The following is a 19,366-nucleotide window of genomic DNA, read 5'->3' as shown; positions in this document are numbered from 1 at the left end:
TTCATTAACTGTGGGGCTTTGGCCACCGTAATCAACCTTCCAAGCTGCGGTTCTGCACCTGTCGTGGGTATGACCCCATCCTTCCTCCTAAGGTGCAGATTAGATGGGACAACGCATGCATAGCCCCAAGCATGGTGGAAATATTTATGATTATTCCTGTTGTTACTACATTTTGGCCAGTGAGGGTTTGTGTCGGTGATTTACAGCATCTGTCAGAAACTTGGAGCATTCAGCTATAATGTGGCTTCATCATAGCCATTTCATTGGCTCTCCCTTCTTTGCTCCAAACTGATGCAGTGCAGTAGGAATTCACATAAGTCAGCCCTCGGGTTTCCCCTGCGCTGCTTCTTGTAGGTGCAGGAGTGACCCCGATTCATGGGTAGCGATGAGCCCTGCAGTGCTCCAGGTCTTGGGTGAGCCTTTTTAATTCCGTGGATGGTCACAACTTTTCCTCTGAGTGTAATCGCTTGATGCAGAAGCAGCGGAGAGAAAACACAGGCTCTGTTACCCATGGCTGGAGGAGGTTGCCGTGTGCAAGCACTTTGCACATTGTTAGGCAGAGACGTTAACACACGCGCTCCAGAGCTGGTGATGCTGATGAACGGCACCTCTGCAGTTTGAAGCATATTTCACACGCAAGAAATGTACTTTCTGGAGTCCGTGAAATCGTTTGTAAAACGTCCCCCAAATTATATCTGCACAGGATTCTGTTCTTCTCAGGCACAGTTTCTCAATCCCAGCACTAATGACATTACACCCAGAGAATTCTTCATTGTGAGGCCATCTCTCTTCCTGTAGGAAGTTTATCGGCATCCAGATGCCATGAAAAATGTCTCCAGACAAAGCCAGACTCCCCTGGTGGGGGTGGGGGGGGGCAAAATCACCCCTAGTTGAGAATCTGCATTGTCATAAAAAGTAGCAGTAAAGACTAAACATTTTTTGCCAGATATTAATCGTATATATCTATTCAATGTACACTGAATGAGTACATTTAGCTCACATTGAAGACAGAGGAGGAACAAGTTATTCCTTGCTCGAGTTTGGTTCTGTCACTAAGTTTTGATTACTTTGCACAGAAAGCAACAGGAAACAAGACACAAAGGAGTAACAGCATTAAGTAGACACTTCCGCAAATGGTTTATCGTGTCACTTGCTAAAAAGTTTAAACTCTTTCAAAGTACTCTTTAAACTCTTTCAACATTCTATTGCGTAGGTTGATGCAAATCATGGAAATGGGGAGATTTCTATGATCCTGTGTTCATTGACTCAGACATTCATTCTGAAATTGTGAGTTAGGGTTGGTCTCTGACTGGGCAGTGGGCAGAGGCCCAGGCCCTGTAGGATTCCAGAAACACCCATCTCTCTTTATGAATAGCTCACTTCCCCAGCATGACTCCTCGCTGTCTAATAAAAGCAGCAAGTAGGATATGAAAGGAAGAAATGTTGATAAAAATATCCCCGTCTGTCTCCCCCTTTCTTCCTACTCCAGGGAGGATGTATGGAGCCGATGACTTTTTACCGGTCCTGACCTATGTCATAGCCCAGTGTGACATGTTGGAACTGGACACAGAGATTGAGTACATGATGGAACTCCTGGACCCATCCTTGTTACACGGAGAAGGTAACAGGCTTTTGAAGAAGTGGGAGGATCTGGGTGCTTTTCTTCGGTTTCATTTTCTTTTTTTTTTAAATTGAAGTTCACGTGACATAAAATTACCATTTTAAAGTGAACAATTCAGTAGCATTTAATACATTCACAATTGGGGGCAATCCTCCACCTCTTTCCAGCTCCAAAACATTTTCATCCCCCAAAATAAAACCCCAGGCCCATTTGGCACTTCTGTGGGTGCTTTTTTGACATCTTCAGGGTTAACGGCCATTTTAATTTTGTTCATTTATAAGAATGTGCTGACTTTTTTTCAGATTACAAAAGTAATACATGTTCATCGCAGAAAATTTGGAAAAGTCAGAAAAACACACAAAAAATGCAACCCTGCCATAGTTATACTTCACCCAGATTGGTTAAGTGCAATAAAAAATACCGTTCAGTAGAATAAATGCAATTTTTTAGAAGAAATGGTTTCTTTGATTCCAAGGGGAAGCTATAAACTTTCTTTGGAGAATAATTCCACTGCCGGCACAACCGCCCGCTGTCAGCGAATCGGACAAAGCCCTGTCTTTTGTTTTCATCTTTATTTTTTAAATTTGGTTTTCAAGACAAAAACAGCATTAATTTCCTTTTCTATTTAAAAAAAAGAATCTGCTCATCATTAACATAAAACTACAGAGGAGTAAAATCTGGGCGGTTTGCTTTCGATTTACTTTGTCCGTTCAGTCTCCTTCTTGTATCCACATGTCTTCGCGGGAATTCCTCTCCTTACACATTTATCACAGAAATAATTGGGGTGTTTGTCACTGTGACACACAGGCTTGGAATAACTAGGACTCTTGTGTGACCTTGTCTTCTTAAAGGGGAGCAGATCGGAGCCTATTCATCCTGGTGCATCCTGACGGTCCATTTCCATGTGTCCCTGTTGGAGCCCAGATAGACCCTGAGTGATGAATTATTGCATAATATTTTTTCTCTCCAGTGAGTTTTAGTCTGGGCTTGAGTAAAAAGGTCCATCCACGTGCTGATGGGATTCCCCAGGGAATGCATCATCCCAGGATTTTCCCTGGAGGAAACTGCAGTGCAGTGTCACCCCCGAGTGTGTACATTCGTTCACTAAGTCCCCAGTGCCTGGCTTTCGTTCAGAGTGTCTGACCTCCAGGGAGCCCTGAGGGTCCCCCTTCCGTCCGTGTAGGGACAACGCTGACTCCGGACCAGTGATGAATGTCTTCATCCTGTGAACGAGCCTCTCCATCCCTTTACCTCTCCCCCATTTATCTCCCCTCATTAATATTCACGACGCTGAGGCCAGACCCTCTGGCCAGACCCTGCCTGGAACATTCCTCCCCTGCTCTGCCCTGGGATTTCCAGGAGGGGAGAAGCATGTGGCTCTGTCCAGGGACCAAGAGGAAACATACATCTGTCTCTGTCCCATGCTTTCCTTTCTTCCACTGCATTATTATTATAATTTTATATGCATCTGGGATTTTTTTGAGCTTCAATCATGTTTAATTCTAGTAAAAAGTGTGCTGAACTCTTGGGGCTTTGGGGGAAGGGCATGCCAGTCTCCCTCAGAAAATTACCATTCTGCTGCTGACAGAGTGCGCTTAGGACAAACATGCGCTTACATCATGTGGCCTGAGGGTCGAGACAGCCACTTCCTGCCACCTTTCCCATCGTTTCCCCAGAGCGAGGCACTGCCCTGGCCACTGTGTCGGTGACAGATGGGCGGGTGGCAGTCCTCAACTCCAGGAATCACAGAGAGAGACAAGGACCCAGCTAGCAAAACTACAGCGCAGCCAGCAAGCTCGGGTTTTCAGTAGAGCCTGCCTCCACTCAGCCGTGTCCTGGTTTCTCTGCCTTCTTCCTGGGAGAGCAGGGCGGCCCCGTCGGGCGGCCGTGGTTGCAGACCAGGCCCGCCCCTCAGACCGGAGCTCTGCAGTCTGGGAGGCAGAGGCAGCCAAGCAGAGATGCACTGCCGGTCCAGCCCTGCATCCTGCCCTACTGCCCAAAGCCCTCTTTGGTTTGCGGGACAGCAGCCCACATCTGTTTTCTGCTGTTTAAGCAGGTAGTTTCATTTGCAGAAAAGGCGTCATAGAATCCCTTTTACGTGCACAGCCCTGCTGGCAGGGTTAGAGTTTTGCAGAAATTTAAACCTTCCTCTAATTGCATCCACATGTTTCAAAGTGTGGTCAGTTTTGTGCTTCCAGCATTTGGAGTTTTCTCCATAGCGGCCTGAACTTGGAGCCATGGAGTCTAAAATTTGACGTTCAGAGGAAACAGTCCCCTCCCAAACTCAACTGTCATGGTCCCTCCAAGTCCGAGCTCCAATCCTGACACCTCCACAAGCCTCTCTTAAGTATTAAGTCCATATTGGTTTCTCCTGAAATCCTCTGTGTGGCATTTAAATTCCACACTACTGAGTTTCCCACTCAATCATGTGATTTGTTCATGGGGAAAATATTTAGTAAAAATCAGCCACTCAAAGCGCTGTACTCCAAATCTCTGCCAGTGACCTGAAAGCCACAAAAGTGTGTTTCTTTCTCAGTATGAGTCACAGGGGGGCGTTCAGCTCGTTTCCTAGATGGTGGACCAGTTGCCATCTTGAATGTTGTCACCTGTTGACCAGAGAGAAAGTTCTCCAGGGTCTTGTGTTCGCAGCTAAATACTTTGGCCGTGAAAGAGATACTTGCAGACAAAACTCATTAAACCACGACTAACTTCTGGTCCCTGCATGAATAAATCGCCAATGTCCGTTTTCTTTAATACATTTATAGAGCAGGGACTCTGATTCTATTTTTACAAACCCACCCCTGCTCTGCACCTGGCTCACGGTGGAGATTCGATAGGTATTTGGACAAAGAATGTCTCTCAATTGATGATGTGCTGTGCCCAATTAGGGAATTTGTAATAAATGTTTGGGGCGCCCCCTAGTGTTTCTCTAGCATACAGCCTACAAGTTTCAGGAAGGCACCTAATTATAGTTTAGGACCAAACTGTGAACACATTTATGTTTCTCAGAGTGTTGTAAATCTTTTTAACACTCCCCCAAACATAGACATCGTTCCCAAATGCACCGTCAAAGGGGCATCACTTGCTTTTCCTTGTAAATTACTCTTTCCTGCATGTCGTGTTATGAGAGTCCCCAGGTAAGGGTAAGAAAGGGAATCAGGAGGGAGAAGTTATTTCGAAGAATCCACATTATCATGAGCACACATGTATATTGTGTATTCCTTTCAAAGTGTATAGTTTACTCAAAATTTAGAAAAGAGTAATTCCTAAAGGAAAAGCCCCAAAGCAGGTGCTGCCAGAAGTAGGTGGATTCCTATTCCTGTAGTAAAGGGTTCTGGCATCAGAAAGGTGGACCCTGCCGTCCTCACCCGCCTCCCCACCTGCATCAGGCCCCAGCACCCCGACCTTTTCTGGCAAAGCATTTTCACAATTGTGCTTAAATAATAGAGATTCTGTGTGTCTCACCCGTTGGAATGGAAATTCCATCAGGGAAAGCAGGGCGTGGTCCACAGTTCCGCGGGCGGTGGCCCAGGCCTGGGTCAGCCGTACATCCATGGAGACGGATGCAGGAATGGATGGGTTAGGATGTGCTCTCATGTGGTCCCTCAAGGAAATGCATGTGGAAGAGAAGGAAAAAATGGCGAACCGGACCTCCAACTCTGTGGTCCCCCAACTGTTGTCCAACTGGTAAATCCCTGGAGAACTCATTCTTTCCACCCTTTCCAGGAGGCTACTACCTGACCAGCGCCTACGGAGCACTTTCCCTGATAAAGAATTTCCAGGAAGAGCAGGCAGCGAGACTGCTCAGCTCTGAGGCCAGGGACACCCTGAGGCAGTGGCACAAGCGGAGGACCACCAACCGGACCATCCCCTCAGTGGATGACTTTCAGGTACGTGGCCGGCAGTAGGGACAGACTCCTGCTGCTTCCTTTGTCCTTGGGAAGCAGAGCTGGCTCATGGCGCACGCAGCTCAGGGCACCCGAGGGCCTCCCTTCGTCGGACCATCTGGTGGAAGAGGGGTATTTTAAACCACCCTCTGACCATGTTATTTCACTTCTCTGTTTTCCTTAAATTAAAAGAATATATATATGTGTGTGTGTGTGTGGATTTGGCCCAAGTTTTGCTGCCCTTAAGAAAACAGAGTCAAATTAGGGCAGGATTTCCTCCAGAACGTCCAGCGTGGATACTGACCACCTGAGCTCACAGGAAGCCAGAAGGAAGGATGCTCTCAGCACAGGTGGCAGATGGGAGACTGGGAGGTGGAAGCAGCCGTGTGAGGCCCTGCACTTGACCTGGTCCCTCTGAGAAGAGGGACGCCTCTCCTTTTTCATCTCGCCACCCCCCAAAACAGAAGACCCCAGCATCTCATCAGCAGCGTCAGCTCTGGCAGCCGGTCAGGGCCAGAGTTGAAGAGTGAGCATCTGGGCCAAGTCCTGCCTGGATCCCCTTCCAGAATTTTCTGTGCCCCTGAGCTGGTCTCTGGGAAGGGGGGGTTCCCACAGAGCTTGCTTCCTAGAGAGGAGAGGCAGGTTGAGGCTATAGAAATCTTGACCCAACACAGGAACTCTTGATTTGCTCACAGTCTATGAAATGACGAGTAAGTCTGCAAATGTCTTCAGATAATATTTCAAAAGTTTCACACAGGATTGTAAACCCCGACCGTGCTTTGTGTCCACGTGCCACGTGGTGAATTTCCAAGCAGGACAGATTTGCTCCATGTCCAGATTCACCTTCCTTGCCCTTTTTACCTTTTTAATGCTCTGAAAACACTCAAAAGGTACATTTGGTTTAAAGCCGCCCATCGTGGAAAGGCAAGGTCAGCAAGGTTTTCTCCAAGATAGGAGCGTTCCCAGAAATTCCTTCCCAGGCGCATAAATCTAAGGAGCAAGAAGGCATCCTGTGCGCCCCCCACCCCTTGGATTGTTGAAGAACCGTCCACGTGTCAAGCGATTTAGCATCCGCAGGCCCTTGGAATGTGGCGACTGTTGGCCATCTGGGGAGGGGGTTCCTAAGGCCACACAGCCTCTGGGGAGAAGAACGGAGGAAGAGAAAGAAGAAGGGATAAAAACGCATCCTTCCACCTCCCCACCTGCCATTAGCCCCTTCCCCTGGTCCCCTCTCTCCATCTGGAGCTTCTAACCTAGAACCCCCAGAGTCCCCGCCTTGTGCACACCCCTCCCCACTGGCCTCACTCACCTCAGAGATGCACATCTTCTAAGAACAGACCCAAGATGGGAATTGTCAGCACTCAGTTTGGGTGTAGAAGCCAAAGCCAGGAAGCAAAGCTGCACTTGGAACTCCTAAGTCAGGGTCACAGACACACACATCTGCTCACGCTGGAGAGGCAGCACACCTCACCTCAGTGGTCGAGACACCAGAACGCTGGCCCTGCCACTCACTCGCTGTGTGGCCTTGGGCAAGTTCCTTAACCTCTCTGTGCCTCAGTTTCTTCACTGGTCAAACAGGGATAGTGTAGGCCTCCTTCACAAGGTTTTTTTTTAGGAGTCAGTGAGTAAATGCATACCATGTGCAGGCCATGTGCTGAGGGGGCAGTATGGGAGAGGAGGGGTTGGTGAAACCGGGCATGTGTGTACCCAAAGGTGCCCTGAAATGTTCCAGTTCAAGAGCGTCGGTGTTATCATCCGTGTGCAGGGTGCACTGGCCTTCCCAAGAGCTCTCTTTTCTATCATCTGAGGAAACCCTCAGGGTAACCGTGTAGGACCCCCGGCAGAGAGCCCCACTCCCCGTTACTCCTGAGTAGGGCGGCCAGATTTTGAAAAGGAAGATGTATTTGTTTTCTGTCTGAAAATCAGATTTAACTGGGCATTCCCTATTTTATCTGGTAACCCCACTCCTGAGGAAGTAGAACTGCAGAATGACCCAGGGCCACAGACTCTCAGAGGGCCGGGCAGGAGCCTGGGACGCCCTGCACCTCGTCCGGGCCCCGGGTCTGTTCTGCTCCGTGAAGCCGCTCACCTGGTGCTGCTTGCGATCCGGGACCTGCAAACACCCCCCAGCCTGCAGCCCCCATCTCCACGGCACCACCCTGCACCCAGATGCGCCCTGCATCTCCCAGGCCTTTTCACAGAATCCACAACCCCTGCCGACTTTCCCACACAGCACTCAGAGCCACCTTGTGTTGGGTTGAACCATGTGAAATTGCCAGTGGGGGAGGGGAAGGATGGTCCACCATCCGCAGTATCTCGTGGTCCAGCCTAACGCCATCGCCCCTGCTTAGGCTTCGTAAAAAGGAGTCCAAAGCGAATAGAGCGTGTGCTCTTGTGTCTACGTATGTTAACGTGTCTCCTGCTCCTGACTCCTGGCTCTTCTGACGTTTGGTTTGTTTTTCAAGCTGGGAACGAACCCAGCGTCAGATCTGGTTGACACTCTTAACCAGGGATTTGTCAGCCCAGCTTTATGAGAGGGACTGAAAGGTGAGAGCAGGGCTGAATGGACTTCCTCCTGCTGCTTCTGTTGGGGACGAATTAAAGTCCATGCAGTTGTCCCACTATCCTGTTTCACATCAGCCTATTTCCCTGTACTTGGGAGCCTCGTGTCCTGACCCTGGACGTCCCGGCGAGGCTCACCCATGAGGCCTTTCCCTGGCGTCCCCCGGCTCACCTGCGCCATCTCGCTTCCTCCTCTGACGCCACCCCTGCACCTCTCTTTCCACCTGCAGAATTACCTCCGGGTTGCATTCCAGGACGTCAACAGTGGCTGCACGGGAAAGACCCTCCTCGTGAGGCCTTACGTCACCACGGAGGACGTGTGTCAGCTCTGTGCCGAGAAGTTCAAGGTGGCCGACCCCGAGGAGTACAGCCTCTTCCTCTTCGTGGACGAAACGTGGCAGCAGCTGGCAGAGGACACGTACCCTCAGAAAATCAAGGCTGAGCTGCACAGCCGGCCACAGTCCCACGTCTTCCACTTTGTCTACAAGCGCATCAAGAAGGATCCTTACGGCGTCATCTTCCAGAACGGGGAAGAAGAGCTCACCGCCTCCTAGGAGACACGCGAGGCTTCCCGGTGGTGCATCCAAAGAGGGGAGTTAGGAACCTGGCCTCTGGCTTCCACGTGCTTGTGCTTGAAAAGCAGTCACCTCCTTGGGGACCGCTCGGTTCAGTGACGGAGCCCTCCACAGGCCGACTTGGCCAAGGGCACCTTTAGCCACGACGCCCAAGCACAGTAGCTGAGGTTCATGAAACAGTAGGATCCGTCCTTCAGAGATGGAGAACTGCATCTGATGGTTCAGGTGTCCCGAGATCGTTTGCTGCCTACCCCCAGCCAGGTACTGGGTTGGCTCACGTGTATGTATGCGTACTGAATAAACATTTAAGGTACAAGCTCTTCTCTTGAGTTCAACAGCAGGCGTTTGACAAGACTGTCCGATGCGGTGCATCAAGGACCTCTCAGTTCAGTGGGTGCCTCCATCCTTTCCTTCCTTCCTTCCTTTCTTCTTTTTTTTTTTTTTTTTTACAAAGAGCCTTTGCGTTTTTATATATTTCATAGAAATTTTTATAGCAGTTGCAGGTAAACTGTCAGGATTGGTTTTTAAAATATTTTTGTAACTTTAAGATATTCTATAATTATGCATGTGATTTTAACATTTAATATGCAAAAAGAAATCTCTTGCTGGATTTGAGAGTATTGCATTTTAAAAGTCTCTCTTCTGTAACTGGATGTTTGGGCAACTTTGTGGGGAGAGACTGCTGGGTTTCTTACAGCGATGTATTACTGACACTGGCCACAGAATGCCTTTGGAAATCCGATGTACTGTTATTACCTTGTTCACGCTCAGTGGTATCGCGTTGTTTTGTGTTTTCACCAAGTGATGCTGGGGATCAGGAAAGAAATGAATGTAGAGAGAGGTCGAGAGGGAAATACAGACTCTAACAGAGGACTAAGGGGTGGAGTCTGCTGGTTCAGGCTCCTTGAAGGAAGTGGGAAAAGGAGATAAAAGGAACCACCTATGCTGAAAATACTGTAAATATGCAGTGAGATTTGCAAAATCCGTCCCATGTTATTTGCTTTCGGAAGCAATTTTGAAAACCCCACGAGGAAAAAAAAAAATAAGAACACCACTTTTTTATTTTCCTTTTCCACATAAATCAAAACTAACAGCATCAAATTATTTTGGGCAGAAACCACGTAATGTGAGTTTCACTGAGTTAAATAAATGCCATTTGGAAAGGAATTTGCAAATGCACCAAAAAGCCAATCTGTGTTGTAGAACGTGTGGCGAAGTTAAATTTCTATTTTACGAAACCTGTTTGGGCGGGGGCTGGGGGGGGGGGCGGTTTGCACGGAGGATGAGGATCTCGTATCAACGTAACAAAGGTAGTTACAAAAACATGTTATTGTACTGTGTAAGGATGCGTAGTCATCTAATTTTGTTGGCTTTGTACCTTGTACCTTTTTAAGCTTTTGCTGTACATGTGGAACCCTCAACACATACTGTGTTGTACTTCCTTTTGTAAATGATTTTTTTAATGGAATTTTGCACATAATACATTGTAATACTGTACGATAATCATGTGTGAAAATAATTCTTGAAATATTCTTCAGTTGTCTTTTTCCTTTGAGAAGCAGAATGTGATTATGCACCAGAGAATGTTATGTAAATCTGGAACCCACGCCAGTGTTTGTGGTTAGATAATCCATAGAGAGGAAACAGAAAAGTTGAAATTTTTTCAGCAAGCTCATGTTCTGACAGGAGCAGAAAGAAAAGGTCGTGTTCTAACCTGAAAGGATTTGGTGTGATCTGGGACAGTCCTTGGCTTAGTTGGACCCAGAGAACATCACAGCTAATCAGAAAAGCCCTGCAGACACCCCGCCCTGGTCTTTTTTTTTTTTTTTTATGTAACCTCTGAAGTGCCCCGGCTGAGAGTTCAGGGCTGTGTCAAAATCAACACGGCAGAGGCTGGCCTCTTCCTGGTGCTTGGCAATGGCTTGATAGGTCCTTGTTGACTGAACGAACTTTCTAACCCGTCAGTAGGATGGATGCTTAAAGATCAGAACTGTGGCTGAGCCGACTGCCTGCTTTGCATATTTACAATGAATTCAGAGTGACAATTCAGCCCCTGTAGTTTAAGGTCATCACGCTCTCCTTGTCCTCCGAAATCAGTACACTGCTGACTTAAAGCGGGTCACTGTGCCTGAATGGGAGACAGCCGGAGTAAACTTCAGTGAGATCAAAAAAGGATGCTAGTGTGAGCAGAAGAAAACATCACAAGACAGCCCCTGGTTTTGTCGTTGGGCAATGTTTCCATGCTAAAAGTACAGCTTCACATGCATCTTCACTTTTTTCCCCACGCCGACATTTCTCACTTCTCAAATTGCCAGGAAACAGATTTTGGGGCAGTTTGGAAGGAATAAGAGGAGAGTAAAAATATACATGCTGGGTGGAGGGAGAGGAAAATGTATTTCCAAATCTAAAAATATAAAAGTTGAATGCCAGCCAGAGGAAAAGATTTCTTTTTTTTTTTTTTTTTTTAATGTTATAGGCAGTGCCAAATATTCTCTCCTCGGGGACGCAGAATAGAAATAGAAACTGTTCGAGTAGATCAGTATCGTGTGGAAGTTACAACTTTAGATCTGTAAGGAAACACAGAAGGCAGGAAACCCAACCATGAATGCTTTCATTCATAAATGCGGCTTCACGTCTGCCAGGCATCTCTTACCTCCATCTTTAAGAGACTGGAAATGAGACAGCACTCTGATGATTATCAACAGCACTGCCTGCTTACTCCCTAAAGTCTGAGAGGAAGGGCTACGTACATGGGACACGGGTATTCTAATCGCCTGGCAGTATCTGATGATAAAATCCTAAAAATCATCATTTTTCAAACCATGTTCGTGATGGTGAATTTGGGACCAAATGTGTTGTTGGTCAATTAGGGAACCCTGATCAAGTTGGAAATAGGAGAAAATTCACATAACATGGCAGAATCCTAAAGGGATCATAAAAAAAAATAGAAGAGATGGAGGGAGGAAGATCTGGTGCTTGTCTCAGAGAACACGCTCTTATTTGAAAAAGATGTTTCCCTCCAACATGGAAGGATGGGTGGCATTTGGCACAAACATTTCCCCCATGGACTGACTTTGTCATGAAGGTATGCAGGGGAAGTTTATAAAAAATTATTCAGAAAGGTCTGGGCCAATACATTTAATAAAGTAGTAACAAGGGTCTGCCCTCAGACCCCCACCCAGCAGGCACGTGTGCAGGGGCGCAGCTTCGATTGAACTGGAGGGTGGGGGGACGGGGACCGGACAGCTTCTTGTCTCTCGATGCTAATAAGCTAAACTTCCAGAGTAGAAGTTGCCTGAATTCTGAAGTTCTGTACGTAATAGACATTTAGAATATCATCATAAGAATGAATCTGAGTATTTCCTTCTACCAAACGCAGATCTGCTGTGGCGGATCCTGGACTCTGTCAGCCTGGAGGGGGAGGCGCTCAGGGCCCGTGGCGGGGAGAGGAACAGTGGCTGGGGTGGGCGGGTAGCGGGGAAGAGGCCAGGCTCAGCTCGGGGCTACGGTTTCCTCCCTGGCCCGCATCTCTCAGCCCCCGTGGCCCCAGAGGTGACAGCACCTCTGCAACCAGCCCGCTCTTGGGCCCCTGGGGAATACATCACCTTACACAGCTGAAGGCAGTTCCCCCCCACCCACCATTTAGCTCCATTCCTTCCCTTCCCTCCCCCAGGACCCTGGGGGGCAGGTTTTAGGTTTTAATGAGCTGGGCGGGCTCTGGCCTTTCCCTGGGACCTGTCCACGACGCGCTTCTCCAGTTCTACCGGAGATGCAGGGTGAGCCAGGCGCCCCCACCTACACCCCGCCCATCCGCTCTGTCCCCAGGGCTCAGTGTCCGCTGGTCCTATTCCCATCAGGTTCTCAGCTTCGGCCGCTTCTTCAGCTCACCTGCAGGCCTTTAAAACCCCGAAGGCCAGGCTGCCCAGACCATCAGAATCTCTGCACGTGGGACCCAGGCAGCGACTTGTACTGAAACTTCCAAGGTGATTCTACTGTGAAATCGGGGCTGAGAAATACCAGGATAGATCAAGACACAGGTCTTAGGAGAGAAACACACCTGGGAGAGGTAAGACTTTGTCTACAGCCCCTAACGCCTAATCAATTACAGGTTCTTGGCCTTAGTCGGCTGATTTCAGCAAAAGACCATGGAAAATGTACTTGTAGCATGGCACTGTTCCATGGAAATAGGAAGCAAGCCACATAGATGATTTTAAATTTTCTAGTAGCCACGTTAAAAAAAAGAAGAAAAACAAATGGGTGAAATCAATAGCACTATATTACAGTATTACTAATAATTTATTTTATTTTAGTAATCCATTAGTAATCTATTTGATTATTTAACCCATGCTATCCCAAATATAATAGTTCAACAATTAATCAATCTAAAACATTAGAGGTATTTTACATTAATTTTTTTTCATCGTCTCCAAAATCTTGTGTGTGTTGGGCACTTATGTCACGTCTCAGTAGCCAGATGTCAAATGCTCAGCAGCCACGGGTGACCAGTGGCTGCTATATGGGAGAGTGCAGTTCTAGCAAATTAACTAGCAATGATTTAAGAAGCTGAAAAATACAGTTATCGGTGCATATAAAATAAAACCACATCACACATAAAACCACTCCTCTAGCCACAAAACGCACACATGCACACTCTCAAACAGGCGCCCCTTACCGGCCGAGGTGCTCACGGCACCTCCCTCTGGGCTTCTCTGAGAGCCGCAAGGCACTGAATTAATCCATGTGACGTCTTAGAACCCAGTACTCCACAAGCACATTGAATATTTGTCACTATTATCATGAGACAATCAACTTCTTCGAAAGAAAATTTTCCACCGCCGTTGTTTGTTTCTACTGACCCATTCACGTTTTTATCTGCTGGCAAGTTTCTTGTGAAAAAAAGAAAGACAATAACAGGTACTAAGGTTTAATGTATATAAACTATATATATCAATATACATATTATATATATTAACTATATATATCAATATATATTATATATATTAACTATATAAATCAATATATATTATATATATTAACTATATTATATATATTAACTATATATCAATATACTATATATATTAACTATATATCAATATATATTATATATATTAACTATATATCTATATATTATATATATTAACTATATATCAATGTATATATTATATATAAACTATATAATGTATATATTATATATATTAACTATATGTGTTAATGTATATATTATATATATTAACTATATGTGTTTATATATGTGTGTATATATATGTATATATATATTTTATATATATACACACACACACACATATATATATATACACACACACACACATATATATATATATTGGGGTGGGATGCCCAGTGTGGGAGGATTAAAAATAAAGTGAATGCCATCCGTTAACTTTGTTGTTGATGATGGTGGTGATGGAGGAGTACAGGTGTGAACTGGGAGGATATTCCCAGCGTTCCCTACTGGCCAATAGCCTCAGCAGGGCCGTGGCCAGTGGTGACTAATGCCAAGAGGAGGAAAAGGGAGGAGGGAGGGAGATTGCAGGGATTGCCAGAGTGACATCCTGGGAGGAACCGGCTCTGCCCTGAGGGTGGCTACAGTAGCACTTCCCAGAAAGGAATGATTACTTAAGTAAAAGTGTAACTACAGTCAGTGATTATTGCCACAGCTTTTCCTCTTTTAATTTTATTTTTTACATTCATTTATTCATTTAGATATTTATATATACATGTCTATTATTTAACTGGATTACTCTTAAATACAATAGGCTTTACCAAAAAGAATAAGGTGTGATTTGATGTGATTTTCCTTATCTCTGATGTCTGTGCTTCCTCTTTCCTGCCGGTTCTACAAATTTTGAGAGAATGGACTCAGATTGCAGTTTTAGTCAATTTTATCTTTTTCACTCTGTTTCTTCAGTCTACTGATACACAATCACGCACAGAACAGAAATGCATCGACAATGAACTGAAAGAATGAAAAATTGCAAAGAAAAATAAACTGCCCAAGACTCTTTAACCAATCAAAATTAAATACACGTGAACTAGCTAAGACACTGGAAAGCTTCTGCTTTTCACAGGCATGTGGAAATACAATACTTGGCAAATTGCAAAATCTCATTTCACAGCTAGTTGAAGATTTTGCTGCTGAAAATGCAATCCATGGACCAAGCATAGCATCTCCCAGGAGCTCATCAGAGTCTCAGGACCCTCCCAGACCTACTGAATCAGAAGCTGCATTTTAACAAAATTCCCAGATGATCCACGTGCACGTTACAGTTTGAGCAGTATTAGTTCAAGGCCTATTTGGGTTGAGGGCATTTGTGCAGCTGATACAATTAAACTTAAGCTGCTGCTGTTAGATCTCTGGAGGAATGGAGCTTGTGACGCTAACTGAAAAAAAGGCATAACCTCACTTCAAACCACCTACATGATCACAAAAGGCTTAAAATGCAGATGTCAGGAAACAAGTGTTTATCTGATGATGATTTATTCTTCTTGCTTTTATAGGGAAAAGAGACCTGAAAGGTAGGGCGAAAGACTCTGAAAATGAGGTGGGGTTGAAGACAAATACAGTGATTTTGCCAGGCATCTTCTTCTACCTCCAGCTATGTGAGGCAAACAGAAGCTGAGTCAGAAGGTTCTTTCTGTCTGGGCCAGCTGCTCTCACATGTGTACACGTGTGTGTGTGTGTGTGTGCGTGTGTGTGCGGGGACATCATCATGTAGTCTGGATAATTAACTAGTCACACTGTCTGCACGTGATATTGGAAGTTTATGGGCTTTTTTATTTTCTGAAAGGACAGCCAACTTTCTTTTAAAGTCATTTCATTCCCTGAGAATCTATTATCTACAGGGCCATTTTGCTCATCGACTTTGAAAAGCAGGGAAGAGAGATGTAATTAAAATATACTTGGTGACTAAGGAGTGAATTGTTTAAAACATCTTTGGACTTGCAGGCAGCGGCTGCAAAGGGAAAGTGCTGTGGACCCTGCAGAACCCTTGCATTCCTCCGGACAGTGATTCCAAACAATCCTGAACCCTCCTATGCTTGCAGTGTTGTTTCATGCACGTGGTTTTGCTCTATCTTTTTCGGGGGGGAAGGGAGGATTTGTTTTTACAAAATAAACACCACATCAAATATTCCCAGGTGTATAATGAAGCAGCAGTTCCTGTCCCCTCCCCCAATCCCATTTCTATTTTTAAAAATATTTTTCACTTAATGTACAATCCTTTTTTAAAATTATTTATTTATTTATTTATTTGGCTGTGTCAGGTCTTAGTTGCGGCATGCGGGATCTTCGTTGCGGCATGCGGGATCTTGCTGTTGCAGTGTGCGGGCTCTCTAGTTGTGGCGCATGGGCTCTAAGCTCACAGACTCAGTAGTTGCGGTGCGGGGGCTTAGTTGCCCCGTGGCACGTGGGATCTTAGTTCCCCGACCAGGTATTGAACTCCCATCCCCTACACTGGAAGGCGGATTCTTAACCACTGGACCACCAGGGAAGTCCCCCAGTCCCATTTCTGATGCCTCACCCTCTAAACAACTCCTCCAGCTCCATCTGCCATTATTTATCTGCATATTTCTTTTAAAAATGCTTATACTGTTGCTTATTGATTTCTTTTCCAGTATTAGACATTATTTACTGAGTCCATACTATGGAAGGTGAGGATTTAATCTTCTTATACCATATACATAGACATGCAATTCTTCTCCACCAATCTCCCCAAATAATTATATACCATTTTGGATAAATTCATGTTTTTCATTATGATGGCAGCGTAAATATTGTTCAGAGCTAAACTATAATGCACTTGTATTTCCTTTTTGTACAACTTTTTGTTTTTCTTGGAGTTAAGTATTGCTTCCATTTTTATGGTTTGTTTACTTTTAATGTACCTATTACTAATTCATTCTCAACCTCTATTCCACAGCTGAGAAATTCCTTTCAACATGATCTAATAATTCAGAATAATCTATCATTTCCTTTTATTTTTTTCATTGAGGTATCCTTCCTAGAGCTGTCCTCCTGTTGTAATGTGGGTGGGCCAGTTGGTTTCTAGGACTGTGATCGAACTGTCTTCCTGGGAATTCTCCTTACCATTATACAGAGTCAAATGGCTTATATCCTATTTCCTGGATCCTTTTTTTCTCTTTCTTCACTCACTTCTTTGTTTTACTGGAGCACATTATTTAGAAGAATTGAAGGTGAAATGTTTGAGGCTTTTACGTATTCTTCTGATTCTTCTATCATTCCTAGTGCTTGATAGTTTGACTAGGTCGAGAACTCTGTTAGAAATTTCCTCTCAGAATCGTTTTTTTTTTTTTTCCCTAATTTATTTATTTATTTATTTATTTTTGGCTGTGTTGGGTCTTCATTGCTGTGTGCAGGCTTTCTCTAGTTGCAGTGAGCGGGGGCTATTCTTCGTTGTGGTTCGCGGGCTTCTCATTGTGGTGGCTTCACGCAGGCTTCAGTAGTTGTGGCACATGGGCTCAGTATTTGTGGCTTGCGGGCTCTAGAGCTCAGGCACAGTAGTTGTGGCGCACGGGCTTAGCTGCTCCGTGGCATGTGGGATCTTCCCGGGCCAGGGCTCGAACCCGTGTCCCCTGCATTGGCAGGCAGATTCTTAACCGCTGCGCCACCAGGGAAGCCCTCCTCTCAGAATCTTGAAGGTTAGAAATAATTTTTTTTTCTCTTGTCATCTAGCTTTCAAAGACGCTGGTGTCTGACATCACTTGATTTCTAATCCATGCATATATGAATCTCATCTCACTTTATACCATTGGATTGTCTCCTTCCACCTTGACTGTGGGCCCAGCCAGAGGACTCACCTTGGTCAAAAGGACACTAGTAAACAGGGCGCAAGTGGAGGTTTGAAAAGTGCTTGTGCATTGGGCTGGCCCCTTCTTGCTGCTGAGAACCCTTCCATCACCCTTAGTGAACAGAACAAACTAGTTTCCTAGAAGATAAGAGATTGTGTGGAGAGAAGTCCCAGCCATCCCAGGACATCCCAGACACGTGAGCGAGGCCGTCTGGGATGATACAACTAACAAGCATCCAGCTCGGACCAGAAGAACCACCCAACCAACCCACAACTTAAGTTGCTAGGTTTGGGTGATTCGTTACACAGCAAAAGCTAACTGATACACTTCCCTTCCATTTTCCAGAAGCTGTTAGAAGAGTCTCCTTATCCCTACTGTTCTCAAATTTCAAAGATGTGCCTCGATGTGGATTTTTTTTTTTCATCAGTTGTGTTGGAGACTCAGATCTCTTTCACTCTCTGGAAACTCATATTCTTTAATTCTGAGAACATTTCTCATATTTTCAAAGTTATTATTTCTTCCCATCTATTTTCTCTTTCTGGAGTTCCTGTTATTTAAATATTGGACCTGAAAACATGCCCCATTGGGTTAACAGAAACTGGTGACTAACAGAAATTCTTGAGCTTGTCTTACAGAACAACAGATAAGGGAACAGCTTGTTAAAAACCCCTCCACTTGTGACCTGCCTTCACTGACCAAGCTCACCTTAGTTATTTTTTGGCTCCCTAACTGCCCCCTATAGATAACACCTTTGAAGTAGGGGTTGCTATAGTAATGGGGGTTTAAGTTGTTTTCCAGGAAATTGGAGTCAGCTCCAGTGCAGTTGAAGCTGGGTAAGACTGGTTAGGAATGCCCACCCTAAAATTTGGCCTGCGCAGGTGTCCAGTGAAATACATCTTGACATCAGAGGGCTGAAAAACTCCACCCTCAGATCATGCTAAATACCTCCGTTTTTTTTTAACAGGCATCCCGTGGAAAAGCATGTAACCCAGATACACCTGTGCACAACACCGGTTACCTCACTTTTTCCCTACCTCCAGTCACCTTTTCCCACACCTAAAACCACCCTGCTCCTTTATCCCATAAATATCTCAAGCCCTTGCCTTCGGGGAGGCAGATTTGAAATTTGTTCTCCATTCTCCTTCCTTGGCTGCCTTGCAAAGAAACCTTTTCTGTGTGACAAACCTCCATGTCTTAACGTTTGGCTTGCTTCAGGTCAGGCAAATAAACCTGGCTTGGTAACAGACCTACTAGATTGCGCTCCAATTTTTTTTTTTTCAAGCTTTAATTCCTACTTCCTGTCTCTATGTCTTTTTCTTATACTTTCTGGGGTATTGCTTCAATTATTGAATTTTTAATTTATAATAATAACATACTTTGTTTCTGAATGTAATTTTTATAATATTTAGTTCTTTTTTTCCCTGGATGAAATATCTTATCTGTCTGTGGATCTTAGTTATAGCATTATCTTTTTAAAAAAATCTCTGTTCATCCCACTTTTTTTTTTCTGTTTGTTTTATTCTGTCTTTTGGGTTAGAGGCTGTACTCAGATGGGGTTTTTGTGGGGTTTTTTGGTTAATATTTATTTATTTTTTTTTAATTTATTTTGGTTGTACCGGGTCTTAGTTGTGGCAGGCAGGCTCCTTTGTTGTGGCTTGCCGGCCCCTTAGCTGCAGCAGGCAGGTTCTGTAGTTGCGGCAGGCAGGCTCCTTAGTTGTGGTACACATGTGGGATCTAGTTCCCTGACCAGGGATCAAACCTGGGCCCCCTGCATTGGGAGCACGGGGTCTTATGCACTGTACCACCAGGGAAGTCCCGATTATTCATAATTAAATGTAAAGCACCACAAAGCTTCTTGGAAGCTGTGTATATTGGCAGAGTTTGTGAACTGGTGG

At 45.2% G+C, this 19,366-nt stretch overlaps 1 protein-coding gene across 8 annotated transcripts in view; it reads left to right on the top strand.

Annotated features, from left to right (window-relative positions):
- RIN2 (Ras and Rab interactor 2) overlaps positions 1–15,686 on the top strand; it is a 226,994-nt gene extending 211,308 nt beyond the window's left edge. For 4 of the 8 annotated variants that reach the window (XM_061207948.1, XM_061207945.1, XM_061207949.1 and 1 more), the window contains 3 exons: positions 1,490–1,621; positions 5,348–5,511; positions 8,301–10,115. In XM_061207948.1, coding sequence (XP_061063931.1) covers positions 1,490–1,621; positions 5,348–5,511; positions 8,301–8,624 — 620 coding nt within the window. In that variant the 3' untranslated portion in view covers positions 8,625–10,115. Of the gene's footprint in view, positions 1–1,489; positions 1,622–5,347; positions 5,512–8,300; positions 10,116–12,502; positions 12,949–14,571; positions 14,638–15,161; positions 15,382–15,609 lie in introns of those variants that run through there. The other 4 variants (XR_009703116.1, XR_009703114.1, XR_009703113.1 and 1 more) reach the window with 4 other exon arrangements.
- Positions 15,687–19,366: the final 3,680 nt, after the last annotated feature.

Source organism: Eubalaena glacialis, chromosome 13 (genome assembly GCF_028564815.1).
Source record: "Eubalaena glacialis isolate mEubGla1 chromosome 13, mEubGla1.1.hap2.+ XY, whole genome shotgun sequence".
Taxonomy (NCBI): Eukaryota; Metazoa; Chordata; class Mammalia; order Artiodactyla; family Balaenidae; genus Eubalaena; species Eubalaena glacialis.
This window is presented reverse-complemented; position numbering and strand designations above follow the sequence as displayed.